This window comes from Cygnus olor, chromosome 13 (genome assembly GCF_009769625.2).
Source record: "Cygnus olor isolate bCygOlo1 chromosome 13, bCygOlo1.pri.v2, whole genome shotgun sequence".
NCBI lineage: Eukaryota > Metazoa > Chordata > Aves > Anseriformes > Anatidae > Cygnus > Cygnus olor.
In genome coordinates, this window is record NC_049181.1 from 18,482,441 (window position 1) to 18,501,331 (window position 18,891).

At 42.3% G+C, this 18,891-nt stretch overlaps 1 protein-coding gene across 4 annotated transcripts in view; it reads right to left on the minus strand.

The window, feature by feature from the left end:
* TMEM164 (transmembrane protein 164) overlaps positions 1-11,883 on the minus strand; it is a 114,434-nt gene extending 102,551 nt beyond the window's left edge. For 2 of the 4 annotated variants that reach the window (XM_040572584.1, XM_040572585.1), the window contains exons 1-2: positions 11,219-11,883; positions 10,490-11,010 (exon numbers count right to left, since the gene is read on the minus strand). In XM_040572584.1, coding sequence (XP_040428518.1) covers positions 10,490-10,954 — 465 coding nt within the window. In that variant the 5' untranslated portion in view covers positions 10,955-11,010; positions 11,219-11,883. The remainder of the gene's footprint in view (positions 1-10,489; positions 11,011-11,218) is intronic. The other 2 variants (XM_040572583.1, XM_040572586.1) reach the window with 2 other exon arrangements.
* Between the last annotated feature and the right edge of the window lie 7,008 nt (positions 11,884-18,891).

Sequence of the window (18,891 nt, forward strand, 5' to 3'; positions counted from 1 at the left end):
CAGGCTTAGCTTATTTACTGGCTGAACCTCTACCCACCTTCACTTTTACAGGCTTAGGTGAAAGATTTCTAGACTTCTCATATTTTAGGATTAATGATTAACATAGGACTAGGCTTTCTGTGTGTGCAGCAGCATTAGTTATGGCATCTTATGAACTAGGATTTCAGAGAGAAGGTGTCACTGAGCTTAATTCCCTTCCCTTTTCTCTAATCAACATCTGTACCATCCCTTCACTAGCAGTGGGCTGCTTCCTTCCCCATTCCCAGCTTAACGCTGTCAGCAAAACCTACCAATCAAAAACTAATTTAATTTAAAAGAACAAAAAAGACTGGTTAAAAAAAAAAAAAGCAGCGATTTCTTAAGAAAGCTTAACCTGTACTGAATTTAGATTAACTTGTATTTATCCTTGTCACTGACACTGTGAAAGCTTGCAAGTGTTCCCAGTAACATTTTCATATACATTCATTTTTGTTACTTTTTCCCAAGCATGACTTTTCATATCAGTTTCTTACATTAAAAACCCTTTTGGAAAATGCCTGCCCTATTGTGCTTCAAGTCCCCAGTGCCAGAAGGCCATCCTGCAAAAAATCCTGCTTATGTACAATTACATGCTGGTGGTTATTACAGCACTTTCGGATTGGGCATGTTATAAGAGCAAATTGACTAATATTTCCTTCCCCCCCCCCGGAACTATGCCATAGCAACTCCGAATGGAGACATTAAGGAAATAATCTTAAAAGATCAGAGAAGCTGAGGAGAGGAAGGGGAAAAAAAAAAAGCTGAACTAAGAAAATTGTAGAATTAGACACCTTAATCCATTCAGGCATTAAAACTCAAGTCTTCCATTAACTGATCACATCAACAGCATCTCCTCCTTCACCTTTACTCTCCACCTCTCTCAAATAATGAAGATATTCTCAATCTTTCTGTTCCTCTCTTCAAAAGAGAGTACCATCCCTCTATAGCACAAGAGTAGTTGAAAAGTACATTCTTCATGGTTAGCCGTGAAAAAAAATCAAATGTTGTCATGAACATACACAACATCCCACAAGTGAAATTTCTAGCACACAACATGAATGATATACTGAATGTTTCTGGCTTTGCTTTTTCAAAGTGCTGGCCGAAGTGATTGCATCTTTGGCTTCAACAGATGTTTTGGCCAAGATACACAAAAATAGGCAAAGACTTGTGCAGAGCCTTATTGGTTATTAAGTAATGGTTATTTTTGAGCTCAGCAGTTGCTTTATTGAAGATTCTGCATGTATCTTACATTTACATTGTTTTATTGGTTTAACTATTAATAAAAAGAAGTCTAGTAAAGATATTTGAAGTTATTAAATTTTATTGGGACATTGTTTCCTCCTTAAAACAGGGATACATCTTCATCATCTGTATAGATACATGTGTTCTGTTTATTACACCTTAAACCTGCTGCCCAACTTCAACTGAATTTGATAGATTAGGAGATTTATTTTTTAATAACTAGCTTTCCATCATTTTTGTGCAGATGTCCAAGGCAGGGCGCAGACATCTTGTAAGTGCCTCTCAAAACACATTAGAGAATATATATTTATATGCTCTTTTAAAAATATATATTTTTAAAAAAAGAAGAGGGGAATGGCTTCACACAGGAAAAAGGTTTCCATTCAAGACTGCAGTTAACCACAACTTGGTTTCTGCAGATCTATTTTAACATAAAAATAAACTAATTTTTTTGTTTAAAGTTATTTTAATAGGATTTGAGATTATAAATTTAAATTTCAATAAACTTAATAAGTAATATATGTCAAGTATGTCAAGATATTCGTGGTAATAAAGCGTTTCTTAAACAGACAACCTTCTTTTTTAAGCACAAATTAGAAGATGACTGTGTAAGATGAATATATCTTTTACCTGGAGATCAGCTATCTCAGACCATAACAAATACATTTAATAATGCTACAAAAAATATATATAGTCACCAATATTCAGAGTTACCACAGATATAAGGGATCAGTCCAGACTGAAATAAGCTGTGGTATGAAGCAAAAATTAGACAAAAACTTCAACTTGATACACAACATATTTTACACTGCATAGTTGCTAGTATGCCATATGGAAAAGGTTTTATTTCTCTAGAATCACTCTCTAAATCTTTTAACTCTTTTAATGGTGATAGCAATCATACTTTAAAACACACCATTCATACCTGCCTTCACTGTCTGGCTACAAAGCTGAGTTTCAACTGCTCCCTGTCCTTTTGTGGGACTAAACATAGTTGTAAGCCTTTGTTCAACTGAAGAAATTCAGTACAAAGCACTGAAGAACAAAAATGTTTTTCTCCCAGTATTCTGAGCTCACACTGCAGAACCCTATATATGAATAAACATAAGCCATTTGCAGTCCCATCAATACCTTCTAGTCAAAAATCCATAATTTGTTTTTCATATTGGTTCAGAGAAACCATTACCAATTTTATGTCTCCAATAAATCATTTTTCACATTTAATTTCCTGGACTTCAGAGGCATGCTCTAGACCTCCCGTTGCATAAACAGGCTTTACTAGTGAGGAAGCCAATCAGGAGTGCTTTCACTTTATAGATGTCAGAGGCCTTCAAGTTTGAGGTTTGATTATAAGTTAAATTTCAGTAAGTTTCTATTCCTCCACGTGTCAATTACCCAAGGATCCCGTTACATTTAACTAACCAGGTATTTGGAGATTATTTTTGATTGTGTACAATTTGTGGACTGTACTAAGTGCATATTCTAGAGTGAGATGCAATCTTTAAGAAGATCGAGGTAGTAAATACCTAATAGCTTCATTATTCCAAAACATCATTTTCTCCAAAGAAATAACTCACACAACCCATAAAAAGCTACAGTGTATGACATCATATTCCTGATAACATAGGTTGGCATTTCATCAACTACTAAATATAAAAATAGGAACAATTAAATTCACTTGACACTATTGACTTGGCCATCTGAATACATGTAAACTCCTGAACACATGTAAACCCTTCGCACATCTATCTTAAGCCCTGAGGAAGTGTCATGAGTAACATGAGCCCCATTACACATCCAGCAGGTTTCAAATGCATGGCACGGAGCTTCCTGCCAGTGAACACTGACACAGTTCAACTTGCTGTACGCTGATGCACAATCACTGCAGGGAAGCCTACCATCTGCTACTAGAACTGTGAACACCTACAACGGTGCAAGGAAGACAAGAAAGCAGTGGGGTTTTTTTGGAATGGAAATCAGAAGATGGAAGTCTTCCCAATCCCTGGGATGCATACGGTGTCCTATGTGGTTATTCCCTGCTATGTGGTTTATTCTACAACCCCACTCAAGTTCCTATAGGCATCAGGCAGCTGTTCCTGAAGCATCACTTTAAGTTGTTAACAAACCGTTTACACAGAATGGTGCGTTAAACTACCAAATAGGTAAAAATCCACCCTAAAATATATTACAACTGATAGTGATACATTACAGCACTGGGCAGTACACTGAAACAACTACTGATAGCTCCACTCTCCTAAATAATTAGCTAAATGTCATTTCTCTCCACAACATGTTGCTCAAATTACATAAGTTACATGCTGATTAATATTTGCATTAAATCTATGATGATCTCATCAAAACCACCCAACATCCACTTACCTAATTATTCATCTAATGGCAATTATAAAAAGCTTAACTTTTCTCTTAGTCCAAATATTTACACTGAGGATTATTATTTATCTACTTTCCAATCACACAATCCCTACTTTTTAGGGAATCAAATTACTTCTTGTTAATTCCCCACTTCCTGTATTCTTTTCTCCTACGATGATACAGGACAAAGGGAAAATTACCGAAGCGTGCATTCTATCCTCAAACACAGCGGGTACTTCCAAATCCTACCAGGCTCAAAACATAAGCTCAGCCTAGAGCTTTGAGCTCCAGTCCCTGGACTAGAGCGCTCACCGGTACCATGCAATACCGTGATCTGGACCACCTTGACTAAAGTAAGCACGTGCACATTTTCAGCTCAAGATAGAGCATGTGCTGGCCAAATCTTGTCCCAGTTAAAGTGGCTGAACTGTAATCTCTTCAAAGACAGCAAATCACAATTCACAGCCTTAAAACATTTGCTCTTTATTTTATACTTACAAGATCACAAATAATATAGTCACTTTTAATTAAGAATTCTTGCCTTATACTAATATTTTTCAATTCTCTTACTATACACTTGGATTTGCTAAAAATAAGCAAAGAGGGTGAAATAATCTGTGTATATACAGTGTTAAAATTATCACAGAAAAGCTTTTCTTCAGCTCAATAAATTATGACATCAATTAAAAGCCCCTAAAAAAATACCTTCGCTGTTCTACATCCTGCCCATGAAAAGTAATCCAAGAAACAGTGAACAAAACTACTAAAAAAATGTATCTTCTCTTTAGAACACTGCTACTCTTTAAAAATTGAATAACTCATTAAACTTTTACTTGTAGGCTGTTGCTTACGTTATCCAATACCAGTTTTGACATTACTTAGTGTCATTTCTATAAAAATACCCTGAATTTCTGTAAGCAAAGGTTCTTCATGCTCACCCCAAATAACAAGATATGAATGCCCCTTTAATTTCAATTCAAGGTTTTGAAGAGACAGAATACAGAAAACATACACAATCCAGCTGGATTCTTCCAAACATCACAAAGCATTTAGGAGCAGTGCATGCAAATCAAATCAACATTCACACTTGAAAAATTACATCTGACCACATAACCAGATTTTTTCCAAGAGGGAATAGTGGAGAGAGAGGGACAGGGAGAGAATTACTTGTACTTTGTATATTCCCAAATGATGCAGAATTCAGTCAAGCTATGTTTATTATGTAAGCTCTGAAAACAGCCCATTGTTTCAAAAAACACAGAAGCCTCTCTTGCATAGGACAGCAAAGATCCAGGTCTCTAAGAAGCTAAAACTGGAAATAATAAACACAGGATTTAGTATTTACTGAATTACAGAAGCACTTAGCATTGATTTTAGTTACGCAAACATCAGATCAAGATCATCAGGTGAAACTGGGCTCCCCTTTATGTTAGGCTCTTCCTTCCCTTGCCTTCTTCTTCCCCACCACTATCCCTTTAGTTTGCTGCTCTTTCCAGCAACATAGGCCTGCTTTCTACAAAAAACACTGTCTTTACTCCACACAAGTGTCTGCTCTTAACTGCTCTGAGTGCAACAACTCAGTGTAGGACTAGAAGACAATTATACAATTTACCAGCTGTAGTGGGTTTACGTGGCAAGGTTTTGGTAGGGGGCCATAGGGGTGGCTTCTGTGAGAAGGATCTAGAAGCTGCCCCACGTTTGGTAAGGGCCCCACTGCTGACCAGAGCTGAGCCAGTAAGTGATGTTGTTTTGCACCTCTGTGAGAGCATATTTAAGACAGGGGAAAAAAAAAACGCTGCGCCACACACACAGCAGCTGGGAGAGTGAGAGGAGTGAGGAACAGCCTTGCAGGCACCAAGGTCAGTGAAGAAGGAGGGGGAAAGGTGCTCCAGGCGCCGGAGCAGAAGTCCCCCGCGGCCTGTGGTGAGGACCATGGTGAAGCAGGCTGTCCCCCTGCAGCCCATGGAGTACCACGGTGGAGCAGGGTTCCACGCTGCAGCCCGTGGAGGAGACCACGGTGGAGCAGGTGGACCTGCACCGATGGAGGCTGTGGCCTGTGGAAGACCCCTGCCGGAGCAGATTTCAGGCCGGACCTGTAGCCCGTGGAGAGGAGACCACGCAGGAGCAGGTGACCTGGCAGGAGCTGCTGCCCGTGGGGGATCCAGGTTGGAGCGGTTTGCTCCTGAGGGATGGACCCCGTGGTATGGACACATATCTGGAGAAGTTCTTGAAGAGCTGCTGCCTGTGGGCAGCCCACGCCAGATCAGTTCAGCAAGGACTGCATCCCGTGGGAGGGACCCCACAGCACAGGGGACGAGAGTGACCGAGAAGGAGTGGCAATGAAGAAGCGCTACAGACTGACCATAGCCCCCATTCCCCCGCACCGCCTGGGGGGAGGAGGTGGAAGAGGGTGGATGGGGGGAAAGTGCTTTTGGTTTCTTTCCTTTGTTTCTCACTTCTCTAGCTTGTTAGTAATAGGTAATAAATCTTACTATCTCCCTATGCTGAGTCTGTTTTCCCCGTCACAATAATTACTGTGCGATCTCCCTGTCCTTATCTCAACCCTTGAGCCCTTTTCATCATATTTTCTCTCTGTTCCTCTTTGAGGAGGGGGAGTGAGAGAGCGGTTGTGGTGGAGCTCGGCCGCCCACCCGAGTAAAACCACCACACCAGCTGAGGATCTACCTCTAAGAAATTATTCTGTAGGATGAAAACCTGCAAACAATCTTACAGAAAGCACTTACTGAAGCAAAACCAACCTAAAACTCATTCTACAGGTTGGTATTTAATCACCATACTGGAATAAGGCACTGGTGTATTTAAATCAAGGAAGGTGACAATTTACAACATATTAGAAGGACTAGCTGTACCTATAATTTTAGGATAAACAATAACAATAATAATCATACATTCACTGAGGTTGGAAGGGACCTCTTGAGATCACTTCGCCCTTCCACTGTTATTCACAAACTCTGATTTAGATTACTGTGCAGTTTTTCCTACATTTTATTTTCCAAATTTCTCTTTTACAATACAGACTAATTTTATCTCTGGGTCGTGGTTTATATTTGTCTACATTTAACCTTAGCTGCCTGTATCACCAGCTTGATGTCCTATGGGATATCAAGAGACATCTGTATTTATGCATTTCAATCAAGTTGCACTGATTGTGAGCAACAGCCTGGAAAAAAAAAGTGTGCCATATTACCAGAAGGGGTACAAGAACACAGCATGAAGAACGCGAAGTTTTTGATGAAAATTCTAACTGCCCCTTCACTGAACCTGAAATGAAGAACTGCTGCATGAACACAAGTGTTTGGATTGAAAAGCTAAAAAAATTTCACTTCTAAATACTATGGAACAGATAAACTGGTTTCAGAATAATTGTTTTTGACATTTGTCCTGGTTTCAGCTAGGATGGAGTTAATTTCCCTCCTAGTAGCTGGTTTGGTGCTGTGTTTGGGATTTAGGATGCAAATAATGCTGATAAGGCACTGATGTTTTAGTTGTTACAAAGCAATGCTTACACTAAGTCAAGGGCTTTTCAGCTCCTCGTGCTGCCCTGCCAGCAAAGGGCTGGGGGTGCACCAGTCACTCGGAGGGGGCATGGCCAGAACAGCCGGCCCAGGCTGGCCACAGGGATGTCCCACACCACGGGGTGTCGTGCTGAACAAGTAATGAACAAGCAACAGTCTCCTGTACAAAACATTTTAAAAGATCCATAATGTAATTTGCTATTGGATCAATCCCCCTCTTACACTGCAGAAAGATTTCCTTCACATCTTCATTTTCAACACAGTCCTTATGGGTCCTAAAATACTAAAAATGATTAATATCTTGAAAATATAACACTTGGTCTGCTAAACGCATGCTGAATTTTTTTCCTGCTGTGCAAGGGAAAATAAGTTAGCAACACTCTAGTGGACTTAAAAGAAAAAAAAAAAGAAAGAAAGATACCCCTTTAGGATACCCTTTTATGCCAAGTTTACAGCAGTATCATTGGTCCAGTCATATATACTCACTTCTAAAATGAGAGTGTTTTCTGTGCTTATAGAGGTATTCAAACAATTTTCAGTAAGACTGTTCTTTATGCAAAGAAAGAACTTAGTATCACCTCCTTCATAGGCTTCCCCCTTGTTGCACTAACTAATATTGTACTTCAGAAAAACACCCACAACCCCACGGCATACCTGTCAAAGAAGCCACAGAATTTTCCGTTTCACCTTTGGTTGAATATATATATATTTAAATTGATTTATTTCTCAATGATGCTGTACTTCACTGGTGAAGAAACAATATTGCCCTTCCTCTTCCAAAAGCTAAGCAAGAAACCAAAACCAAGGCTGGAAATGAACAGCAGTGTTTCTAAGATTATTCAACTACGTGGCAGGACAGCAACAATTTCTCTGAACCTATTAACCACAAGAACTGCTTAGGCAGTTAAATATGTTCACTCAACCAACACTTCATCCTCGCGATGACGCATCTAAACTAGTTCTTCCTGCTTATGAGAAAGATCTGATTTGAACACAGGTTGGTGTGATAGGCAGAAACTAGACATCTGATCAAAACAGACTCAGAGCAGCCATTACAGTGTGAAGTTCTGTCTGCTCAAATGCACCACCGGTATAATTCCCATTTTATTTTGTGATTTCATTTCAGACTTAGGTCTTTCAAAAGCAGGACTTACGCTTTTATGCAGATAAAGTCTGAAGGACAATTTCCAGTTCCAAATATTTTTGGCTCAGAGCCCAGGGCCTTTGTTGCTCTGAGGTGAAGTAGCCTCACGTGAAGAAAAGGAAAACAGGAATTGAATGAGAGAAGAGACCTTTACAAACAGCTACTATTGGCTTCCCTTTGAAGGGATCTCAAACGTTAGGGCGTGCTTCACCTCTTCACCTCCTACCTTGTTCATCCTAATGTTTCAGCCCTGCAGCAGAATAACGTACAAGCTACTGTAAAAACAGAAGTGAAGGATAAGTTACATTTTCATATATTTCACCTTGCCAACCAGGTGCCATCAGCAAGCTCAGGCCAGATGAACTCTTTCAAGATTCCACCAACTATACATTACTTTTCTGATGATGGAGGTCTTCAACTATCTTTGCATCTAACCTGTTTTCTCTGCTGAAAGCTGTTGGTTTTGCTATGATTTTCATTCTCTACATTAAGCCCAGGACTATTTGTAACACAACTGAGAACGAAGAGGCATGACTTCTGAATTTCACTGACATACCCATCTTCTCAATTGCACAAAATACTGTAACACCATTTCTAATGAGTAATTACCACAGGATTATAGAAAAGGCTCCACAAGTGATCTGAAAGAAATAAAGAATAATTGTCTACGCCTGACTAGAGACATTGGGTCTCTGTCTTCCTGGGGGAGACCATTAATAAACAAGTTAAACAATAGTACCTCCCAGATTTATGTCTGGGCACTAATATTTGCTGGATAGTTATAACAAGTGCCATATTACTACCACAACACAACATTATAATACCACATCAAGGCAACTAAGCATTCAAATCATAAAGGTAACCTATCCTCACCTTCTTCCCAGAGAATTAATACGAAAAATGTCCAGTAAACAGTGTTACGGAGCAATGGAATGTGGCTATATTGGTTTATTTTGTAATTATTTCTACAGCTCTTGCATACCTTCTGCTTTACCCCTCCTTACCAATATTGACTAATTGATTGCACAGCAATTGTTACCACTTTATGGAAAGCATTTCTACTGGTGTAAAATACTGACCTAACATTGCATCACAGCTTAGGAATTTACATAACCTCCTAATTAAGTTCTGGAACAGTAACTTAATTGTTGTAGATGTCCTGAAAAGTACTGTAAAAGCCTCTTTTTTCCCCTCTTGAAACAACACTTATCTCCCTCAGACCTCTGGTACTAGCAGTTAGCCTTCTGCAAAGGGAGACTAAGAATGGTATTGGTCTGATTTTCATTTGTTATTGCTGTTAGACAAACATTTATCATGGCAGCTTTTGTGAAAGATTTTTGACAATCTCCTATGAGTTGTTGAGCTTAAATTTTGTAAGTTGTCCAGTGTTGATGGTAGTGTGTTAGCAAAATTAAACAAAATGATTATTTTTGACATCCCACACTCCTTAACCTCAGTGAGTTAAGTACATACACAGAACTACTGACAAATACAGTTTGTAAGATTTAGATATCACAGCTCAGTAACTGTTTATGAATGTTTCCATTATTTTCACAGCTACACAAACTGTATATTATCACGCATCACCAACTACGCCACAAGTTGTTAAAATACATGGTTTATCCACAGATATTAAGCCAGCTCAGTTCATTCACCCATATATAAGGTGTTGGTTCCTTACTACGCAGCTTTTAAAATAAGAAAGACAAACCAAAATTACCAGCACAAAATAAAAAGCACTTTGCTTGTTTAACAACTTCACAAAATACATTCACACCCCTGAATGTCACTTGCTTGAAGAAGCTGTTTGTGAATTACATGGGCCCTTTTGCAATAATCTTGTTTTTATTACATTTGGTGCTAGTTTTCCCACTGCAGTTAGTGGAAAAAGTTTTTTCTATTCTTGAAACAAGGGTGAGGTGAAGATGAGAAAGCCTTTTCAACCACAGAAGTAGGCATTAGTACTAGCTACAATTTCACCTTTTTGTTTGACTTTGTTTTTTCCACAGATTTCAGTTCAGCCAATTAAATGCAAAGTTCTAAAGCGTTTACACCAATTATTGTCATTTGTACCTTTGTTCCACACTTTTGGTCCACAAACTGACTGGAAAAAACTCTGCTTTGTGAGTATAAAACTGAAGCAGACTTCCTAGTGACCGTGCACAGGCCTTACCTGCATCACGGTGACCACATGGCAGGGATTCAGCAGGTAAATGACGGTCCTGGTGGCAAACTTGAAGCCCACCTCCAGCCCGAAGATGAGACAGAGGGCCACCAGCAGCAGATTCTTGCCCAAGCTCTCCTGTTTTGCCAGGGGCTGCTGCAGCAGCTGAGCCTCCAGCTCCTTGCAGTGCAGCTGCCTGAGCTTCCACAGGGACAGCAGGATCTCCGCGACACCCACGCTGAGGAAGACGAGGCTCTCCAGAAAGCGCTGCTGCCCTGAGAGAAAGGCCGCGCACTCCGGCCCTCCGTTGCCAGCAAAGCTGGGGTCCACGCCCCCGTACATCCAGTCCAGGAGGTTGTGCAGGCTGTACCGGGACATGGTGGGCCGGCGCCCGCTCTCCTCCCCGTCACTGCCCGGGTGCAGGTAGGAGCAAGTCGGAATCAAAGCCGAAATGCTGTCGGGCTGACGGAACATGAAACGCGAGGACGTCCCGCCTTCCTTTTCAAGCCTTTCCTTTCTCCGCCGGCAGCCTGCAAAGGGAGGTGGCACTCACAGGAGGCGGCGAAACCCGGGGAGAACGCGGGCCCCCGGCTCTCCTCAGGCCGCCGCCCAGTGCCCGCCGCCCCCCCGCCCGCTCGCCTCACGCGCCGCAGCCCCAACGGCCGCCACTCGCGGCCCTTCCCGCCCAGCGGCGCCCGACGCCCTGAGGGGGCGGCCTGGTGCCTCAGAGCCCGGTACCTCAGAGCCCGGCGCTTCAGAGCCCGGCGGCGGCTCCGTTACCCAGCTCGGCCCGCAAGAGGCGGGCCCAGCTCCCCCGTTCCGCGGGGCCGGGAAGGAGGAAGCGCTCCTCTCAGCGGCGGCGGGGCATGCCTCCCTGCCGCCGCCCTCCCCAGCGCCGTAGCATCCCCTCCCTCCCCGCCCCACACACACACACAACGTGCCCGAGGCGCCCCGAAAAATGGACGAGCCGCACGGGTGGCTCCTCTGCTCCTCCTCCTCAGCCCGCCCGGCCCCGCCGCCAGCCCTCGCTGCTGCTGTGTTTTGTGGGCCCGGGGGCTGTGGAAGGACCGCTTGCCGAGGCTGTTCTGAGGGCTGCCTACGCTGCTCCGCCACCCCGCCACACGTTTTGAAGCAGTTCCAGATAAATACGTGCTGTGTGGACTCCTGAATTTCTGCACTGGCTGCGATGTGTCTGGCGTGTAGGCAAATGATCCACGTTCTTGCCAAAATTTCATTATTGGAATATGGTGATGTGAAAGTGAAATTCGCAAGTGAAGGAAGTGGTGTTTGAGAGCAGGAAAACCCATTAGCGCTGCTCTTATAGATGCATTTTCTCCATTCCCTATCTCAGTAATCCTGGTTCCCTGCTGCTCCCCACATGGCTGCCTCCCCCAGACCCTTCCTTGTGCCTCCAGGACACCTTGTTATGCCTCCAAGACCCCTCATTCTGCCTCCAAGACCCCTCATAGTGCCTCCCAGTGCCAACCAGCACCGGAGGCCCCAGAAGCCCAAAGGAATGCCCCAACAATGCCCTGCAGCCACGCTGCCATCCTGTTTGCAGGCACTTTCTAGCTTTTCCATCAGCGCATATGCTGAGGGCAAGAGCACCTTCTGTCCCTGTGTGTTTTGAGAGCTGCTGGCAGCTCAAGACTACCACACCAGCTCAGACCAGTTTGAAACTAAAAGCTTGCCTATGGACCTGTCACCGCCAGCCCATCAAAACAGATTTATGCTGTGCTCGTGTTCTCATCTTTTTTCGCTTAGTCACCTATCTAAGTCTCTTGCACGCGCCCAGTTATGAGGAAAAGGACTGGTAGTGTGACTCCATAAGATTCATTTCCTGATGAACAGAATCTAACAACACCTGACAATGTATTGCTATTCTAATTACAGGCCTTCTTCACTTTACAAAAAAGGAGTTCAGGAAATGAGAAATCCCAGAAACAGACCGCAGGCACTGCAAGGTGACAGACAGAATGAAACTCAGAGGCAAGTTACAAAGCTGTCTGCAATTGTAGCAGCAGTGGTTGTCCTATGGCACAGGGCTGGGGAGATGGACTTGTGCCAGGTTGTTCATGAGCAGACAATCCAATTGGTAGACTCCAGGAGAGAAAATACTCTGTGCTTACCTTTACAAGCAGTATTCCTGTATTTTACAAATAGGGGAAGAAAAAAATGCCAAACTAGTGATGTTAGTGCTGAGCTGCTTCTGTGGGTATCCTACAACTGTTGAACAGAAACTGTAATAAAGGTTGCGATATTTTTAGGGGAAAGAACATAAGTATGTATCTAATACATAATACATTCTCTATGTGTTTATATTATGAGTACTCTATTAAAGACATAAAATAATGAAAGAAAGCAAATTATAATCATAGTAAATAAGAACTAGATGAAATATATGCAAGTGTTCTGGACTGATCCATTCAGTTATTGATTTCCCAGTTCATTTACCATAATTTAGATGAGGTCAGTAGTATCACTGTGTTAAAATCCTAGAAAAAGCTCTTACAGAATAGCTTAGATCTTAATCTTAGCTTTGAGTTAATGAGGAACCTATTAGAACAAGAAAGTGAAACTGCAAGGGACTGGTATAGCCTCTTTCAAAATTGAATAAGTGAAAATTTAACAGCAGGGCCAAAATAACCTATGTTTTATAACAAGCATAAGGCTAATTTTTTATAAAATCTTTGCAAGATGAGTTTGTCCCTGTATGGATTACTTCTACTTGAATATGCTGAAACATTAGTTTTGTTTTCAGTTAATATATGTAGTCAGCAAGGCACTTGCGAAATATTACCTGGAGAACTGTATTAAAAGGTCTATACAAAACTGGCAGGATAGCAAGCAATGGTTCATTGTTGAAAGGAAAGATACATTGGTGGGTTCCCAGCATGTGTCCTCAGTCAGGTTCTGCTTGGTATTTTTATTAACAATGCAGGTAAAGGAATAGAGAACATACTCATCAATTTTGCAGGTGACTCAAAGCTGAGGGGAAGAGAAATCAATTTCAAAATATTCTTGATAACTCAGAAACATTTTTTTAAAACAACAACAAAGAAATCCAGTAAGAATGAGATGCATCATAGTTCAGTAATAATATTCATATAAGCCAGCTGCTGTGAACCACTGCCTTTCCCTTCCCCATGCTACTCATTTTCCCTCTCACTCTCTTATGCTAGCATAATCTCTTCTGGGGTGATGTGTTTGACTGTATCAGGAAACTGGTTAACATTACAACTCTAATCCCAGAAACAGCTGGAACCTGGAGCACCTCCCTTCTCCATTTTATCCTACTTTGGGTTATGGTGATGGGTGAGGTGACCTGTTTTCCTGTGATTATCCACTTACTAAAAAGGAGCACAGTTGGTGTAAAAAGGATATCTTGGTATGACTGATACTTTTTAGCAACAGCACATGAATTGTTAATTCATGGTTGGATTGTGATCCACTACAAATCCAAGAGATTTGGGTTCTCAGTTCCTGATCTGCTGGGTGGCTTACACATAGCTCTCTGTGTTCTCTTCATTCTCTCTGTTTCGGTTTCAGCTTCTTTCAAAAGCACTCTGAATTCTGTAAGAATTGAGCAGTATTGACAGAGCACTGAGCCGTTGCTCTTTTCTGTTTATTAACCATTTCTTCTCTTCCTTTCACTAAGTAATTTATGCTCTCTCTAAGATCCACTGTAAACATATATATCTCATGTGTCAATAGAAATGGTTCTCTAAAAGCAATAAATTCCTGAGACTAAACTGTTTGCACAAGAGCCTGAGGCTTGTTCTTGTATCTAATGTTTGATTTGTTTTTCTGTCCATGACTTCTTAAAATGATCAAAACGGTGAAATCTAATGTCAATCCATGAAGGAATGACAGGGCCTCGGGTATACCCATGGTCCTTAACCACCTGGAGCAGCCTTATGTAGGGACTCTGCACACACATCATCTGCCCAGGAGTTTCATTTTAGCTTTGGCCTGGTCCCAGGGGCTTTATTCCTGTTTCATGAAAGAAACCTGAAGAATAAATCAATTATGTCCTGTTAAAGTTGATATAATAAGTCTGTGGTAGTCGGGACTGCACCAAAAAACTTCTGATTTACCCTCTTCCATTTACTCTTTTCTTCTCCCACATTCATTAGGCATTTCTTGGCCACCTATGAGTAATGCAGTCTTGCAAGGCTGACTGTGCACAGGAGAGAAAGCTTTGCTTTGTTCCCTCAGCTTGCAAATTAGCATTAATGTTGTTTTATGTGCTTGATCTGGATAGTAAGAAGCGTGTCATATGTGAATTCCTGCTCTTACAGACACAGGTACTAGGAATGAAATGAACATTGCCTACCTAAGACAGGAAGTAAAGAGGCCATGTGAATGGAAGGGAAAAACAGGAATGGGGACAAGTTTTGCAGAGTTGTGAGGTGCCAGTTAAAGTACTGCAGTTTATTTACACGGATTTTCAATAAAAGAATGTGAACCTTATGTGCAGGACTTTTGATCTGATGATCTTTGGAGATGCAAGTGGAGTCTGAGTCAGTTACAGACAAATTTATCCTTCTCATACGCTTATCATGGAAGGTGGGTTGAGATTCCTTGTTAGCCCGTCATTTCTTGTCTAAAGAACAGTACTTGGCACAGTACTGCAGTCTGAAGTACGCCTTGAGGGCTCAGAATGAGACTGGGAATAGCCACAGTGCAGCGGTTGCAGACTTGGGGCATGAATATATTCAAGTCATGTCCACAGAAAGCAACCACATTTCTGCTGCTTAGACTTGCAAACCAGAAGGCTTGTTTCCATACAAAATGGAAACCAGAGTCTCTTTGGCTTTCCAGTGACATCCTACCCCTTTCCACTTTTCACCTGGCCTTTTTGCTGCATTCTCTGTAACCCACAAATTAAAGTGCTTTTCTTTCCCAAATCAGGAAAACTGTTTCCCTACTCTGAATAAACCTTCAGAAGTGTATACACATATATGCTTTCTCTCTCCTCCTCCTTGCAATATTTTTTTCATTGTTAGCTTGGCTGTGATATCCCAAGCTGAGATCTACAACGTCTCAGAATATTTTATAGTCTGAAGAAAATTCTTCTCCTTTTTTTTTCCACTTTTCAAAAAGTAATCAGAATCATGATCATTCGCAAAAGCAGTGGAGCTGCAGATAATGATGTACTGACTGGTAAATGCTGATTACATACTTGATTTGCTGTATTGAGTATGAACAAGGGAAATAGACTGATCAGTTTTGATTCATATTTTTAAACAATTTTATTTTACTTCAGTGACAGGACAAGAGAATATTAACTCCAGTCTTCAAAACTGTTTAGTTTAGAAAAATATCTAACCAAGAGTATTTCCCTCATTGGTAGTTTTGATAAATGCATTTCTCCTTGCTCATGCTCAATTTGAGCATGATGCCAGTTCAGAAGTAGAGTTCTCTTTCTCAGATTTTCAGAATAACTGTTGGTTCATTCTCAAGTTTTGGAAAAAAAATTACCCTTACCCTCTTAAGGCACAAGAATAAGATACCTCCCAGCAAATCTTCTTGCATACTGGTGTCAGCAAGTGAAACAATCAAGAGCTTGTACTTATATTGTCATTAAGCTCCACAGTAAATATTCTGCCCCCCAAAGAGAGATGCTTATAGATATTATACTTTTTTTAAAGTTGAATTATTGACAGTTCACACTTTGTAAACTACATTTGCAACTAGAAGTGACTACAGAGCAACTACCTGGAAAAATTCAGTCTGGTAAGCCACAGAGTACAGAATGGGTTTTCTAACATTTTCCTTCTCCTTCTCCTGTTCCTTGTTTCTCCTTACTAAAAGTCTAGCTTCATAGAGACACTACCATTCGTTATTCTGACTTCCTTCTGTTTATTCAGTTGCTCACATATATTTTTTATGAATTTAAAGAGAGGCTTGTTGTAGTGTAATTGCTGATTTTGTCTCAAGGAATGTTCTTGTGAGAAAGATGAAAGGCTGTAGCACTTATCATATCTCTCCCTGTCAGCTAATTTAGCTAGAACACACGCTAGACAATACTGAAAAACAGTAAATGTCAACCTGAAACATTCAAAATAGAAGCTTGAAAAGCATACCACATCTTCCATAAAAAGCTGCAGTATTAATAGGCACAAAAACAGTTGGATGTGAAAGCAGGCATAAATCAAGAAATAATATTAATGTGTGTGATTTACTCTGAGACAATGAAAATCATGGTGTCCTGGTTTCAGTTAGGACAGAGTTAATTTTCCTCCTAGTAGCTGGCAGGGTGCTATGTTTTGGATTAGAATGAGAAGAGCGCTGATAACATGCTGATGTTTTAATTGTTGTAGAGCAGTGCTTACACCAAGCCAAGGACTTTTCAGCTTCTCTCTGTCCTGCTAGCGAGCAGGCTAGGGGTGCAGCAGGAGCTGGGAGGGGACAGACCCAGGACAGCTGACCCAAACTGGCCAAAGGGGTATTCCATACCATCTGACGTCATGCTGAATAATATATAGGGGTGGCTAGCCGGGGTGGAGGAGGGGGCCGGCTGCTCGGGGATAGGCTGGGCATCGGTCAACGGGTGGTGAGCAATTGCATTGTGCATCACTTATTTCGTACACATTATTACTATTAATACTATTATTATTATTATTGTTGTTGTTATTCTTTTCCCTGTCTTAATAAACTGTCTTTATCTCAACTCACAGACTTCACTTTCCCGTTTCTCTCCCCCATCCCGGAGAGGGAGGGGGGAGGGTGAGCGAACGGCTGTGTGGTGTTTGACTGCCAGCCGGGCTAAACCACAACAGTCCATTTTGGCGCCCAACGTGGGGCTTGAAGGGTTGAGATATCGACAGATTTGACCAGAGTGTGTTAAACTAAAATTGGTATAAGTATTCGACCTGCTTAATAGTTGCTAGTCACAATGTTGATTGCCTTAATCTCAAGTCTGCTGTGCCTGTTTCCCAAATTGAGTTTTATAGCAAGTTACTTTCTGTATGTGCTCCCTGTCGTGCTGTTTATCCTTTCCGGGCCCTGGTTTAAGATTGTTATGGTACTGTGTGGTGTAACGATGGCTTATGAAATGATGAGGTATCTGGTCATGACTCTAACCTGGTATTTGTACTCAGCACTGTCGTCGACTCTATACTTCGGAAACCATATCTCAGAAACTATTAGCAATTACACCTATTGCCTTTTTTCATCAGGGAGTCAGTCTCTGGAGGGGACAGGGGAAGATATTTTTTCCTACCTGTTCACTCTCCCTTCCTCCTTCACCACCCTCTTATCCCCTGAGCTAGTTACGGTAGCTCTCCAAGATGTTGAATATCCTTGGGATACTCAGACCAGCGTGTTCCTGTTGTTATGTCTCCTGAATGTGCTTCAGGTTTTGTTTAAGGTTAAACAACTACTTAGGAATCTCATCCGGAGATCTGTCTTGAGGCGGGATATTTGCGAGTGGCAGGGAGTGTGGGAGGATATGGGCAGGTTTCTAGGGCAGTGGGCACCTCCAGTGTTTTGGACATTCACCCCTGAACAACTGCAAAATCCTAAAAAACTGGTAGAATGCTTGAAAAAAAGGTGTCATGACTCTGGCAGTTCCAGAGTGACACAAATCACTGTGGCGTGCTGGGGTCTGGCTTGTGCCTATCGAGCTGCAATTGATGCTACTATCAACCTAGTGACAGACCCTGCGGCCGTTCCAGCTCCCGCAGCTGTCCCGGCTCCAGCTCCCGCAGCCGTTCCGGCTCCAGCTCCCGCAGCCGTCTCGGCTCCAGCTCCCGCAGCCGTTCCAGCTCCCGCAGCTGTTCCAGCTCCAGCTCCCGCAGCCGTCCCGGCTCCAGCTCCCGCAGCCGTTCCAGCTCCCGCAGCTGTCCCGGCTCCAGCTCCCGCAGCTGTTCCGGCTCCAGCTCCTGCAGCCGTTCCGGCTCCCGCAGCCGTTCCAGCTCCCGCAGCCGTTCCCACTCCTGTGGCTGGGTCAGAGAAACGAACTGTAGCAGTGCAAGTTGCCCCTGCAGAGAGTATTCCAACCCCTGTGGCAGACCCTGTGGCTGGGTCGGAGAAACAAACTGTAGCAGTGCAAGTTGCCCCTGCAGAGAGTATTCCAACCCCTGTGGCAGACCCTGTGGCTGGGTCGGAGAGGCGAGCTGTAGCAGTGCAAGTTGCCCCTGTAGAAAAGGTGAAAAAATGGTATAGAGACTCAGGTCGTTTAGAACGCAGAAAGTCTTCTGCTAAGTCTGGGTGTGGAGAAGACGAGGCTGGGCCATCAAGTGTGCAGGAGGATGAAGATGAGGATGAGGATGTCAGTAAGTCAACAGTAACTACCCGAACCCTATACCAGCGTGAGCTACGAGATGTGCGAAAAGATTTTGGTCGCTGTATAGGTGAACAGCTTGTCACCTGGCTGCTCCGGTGCTGGGACACTGGAGCCAATG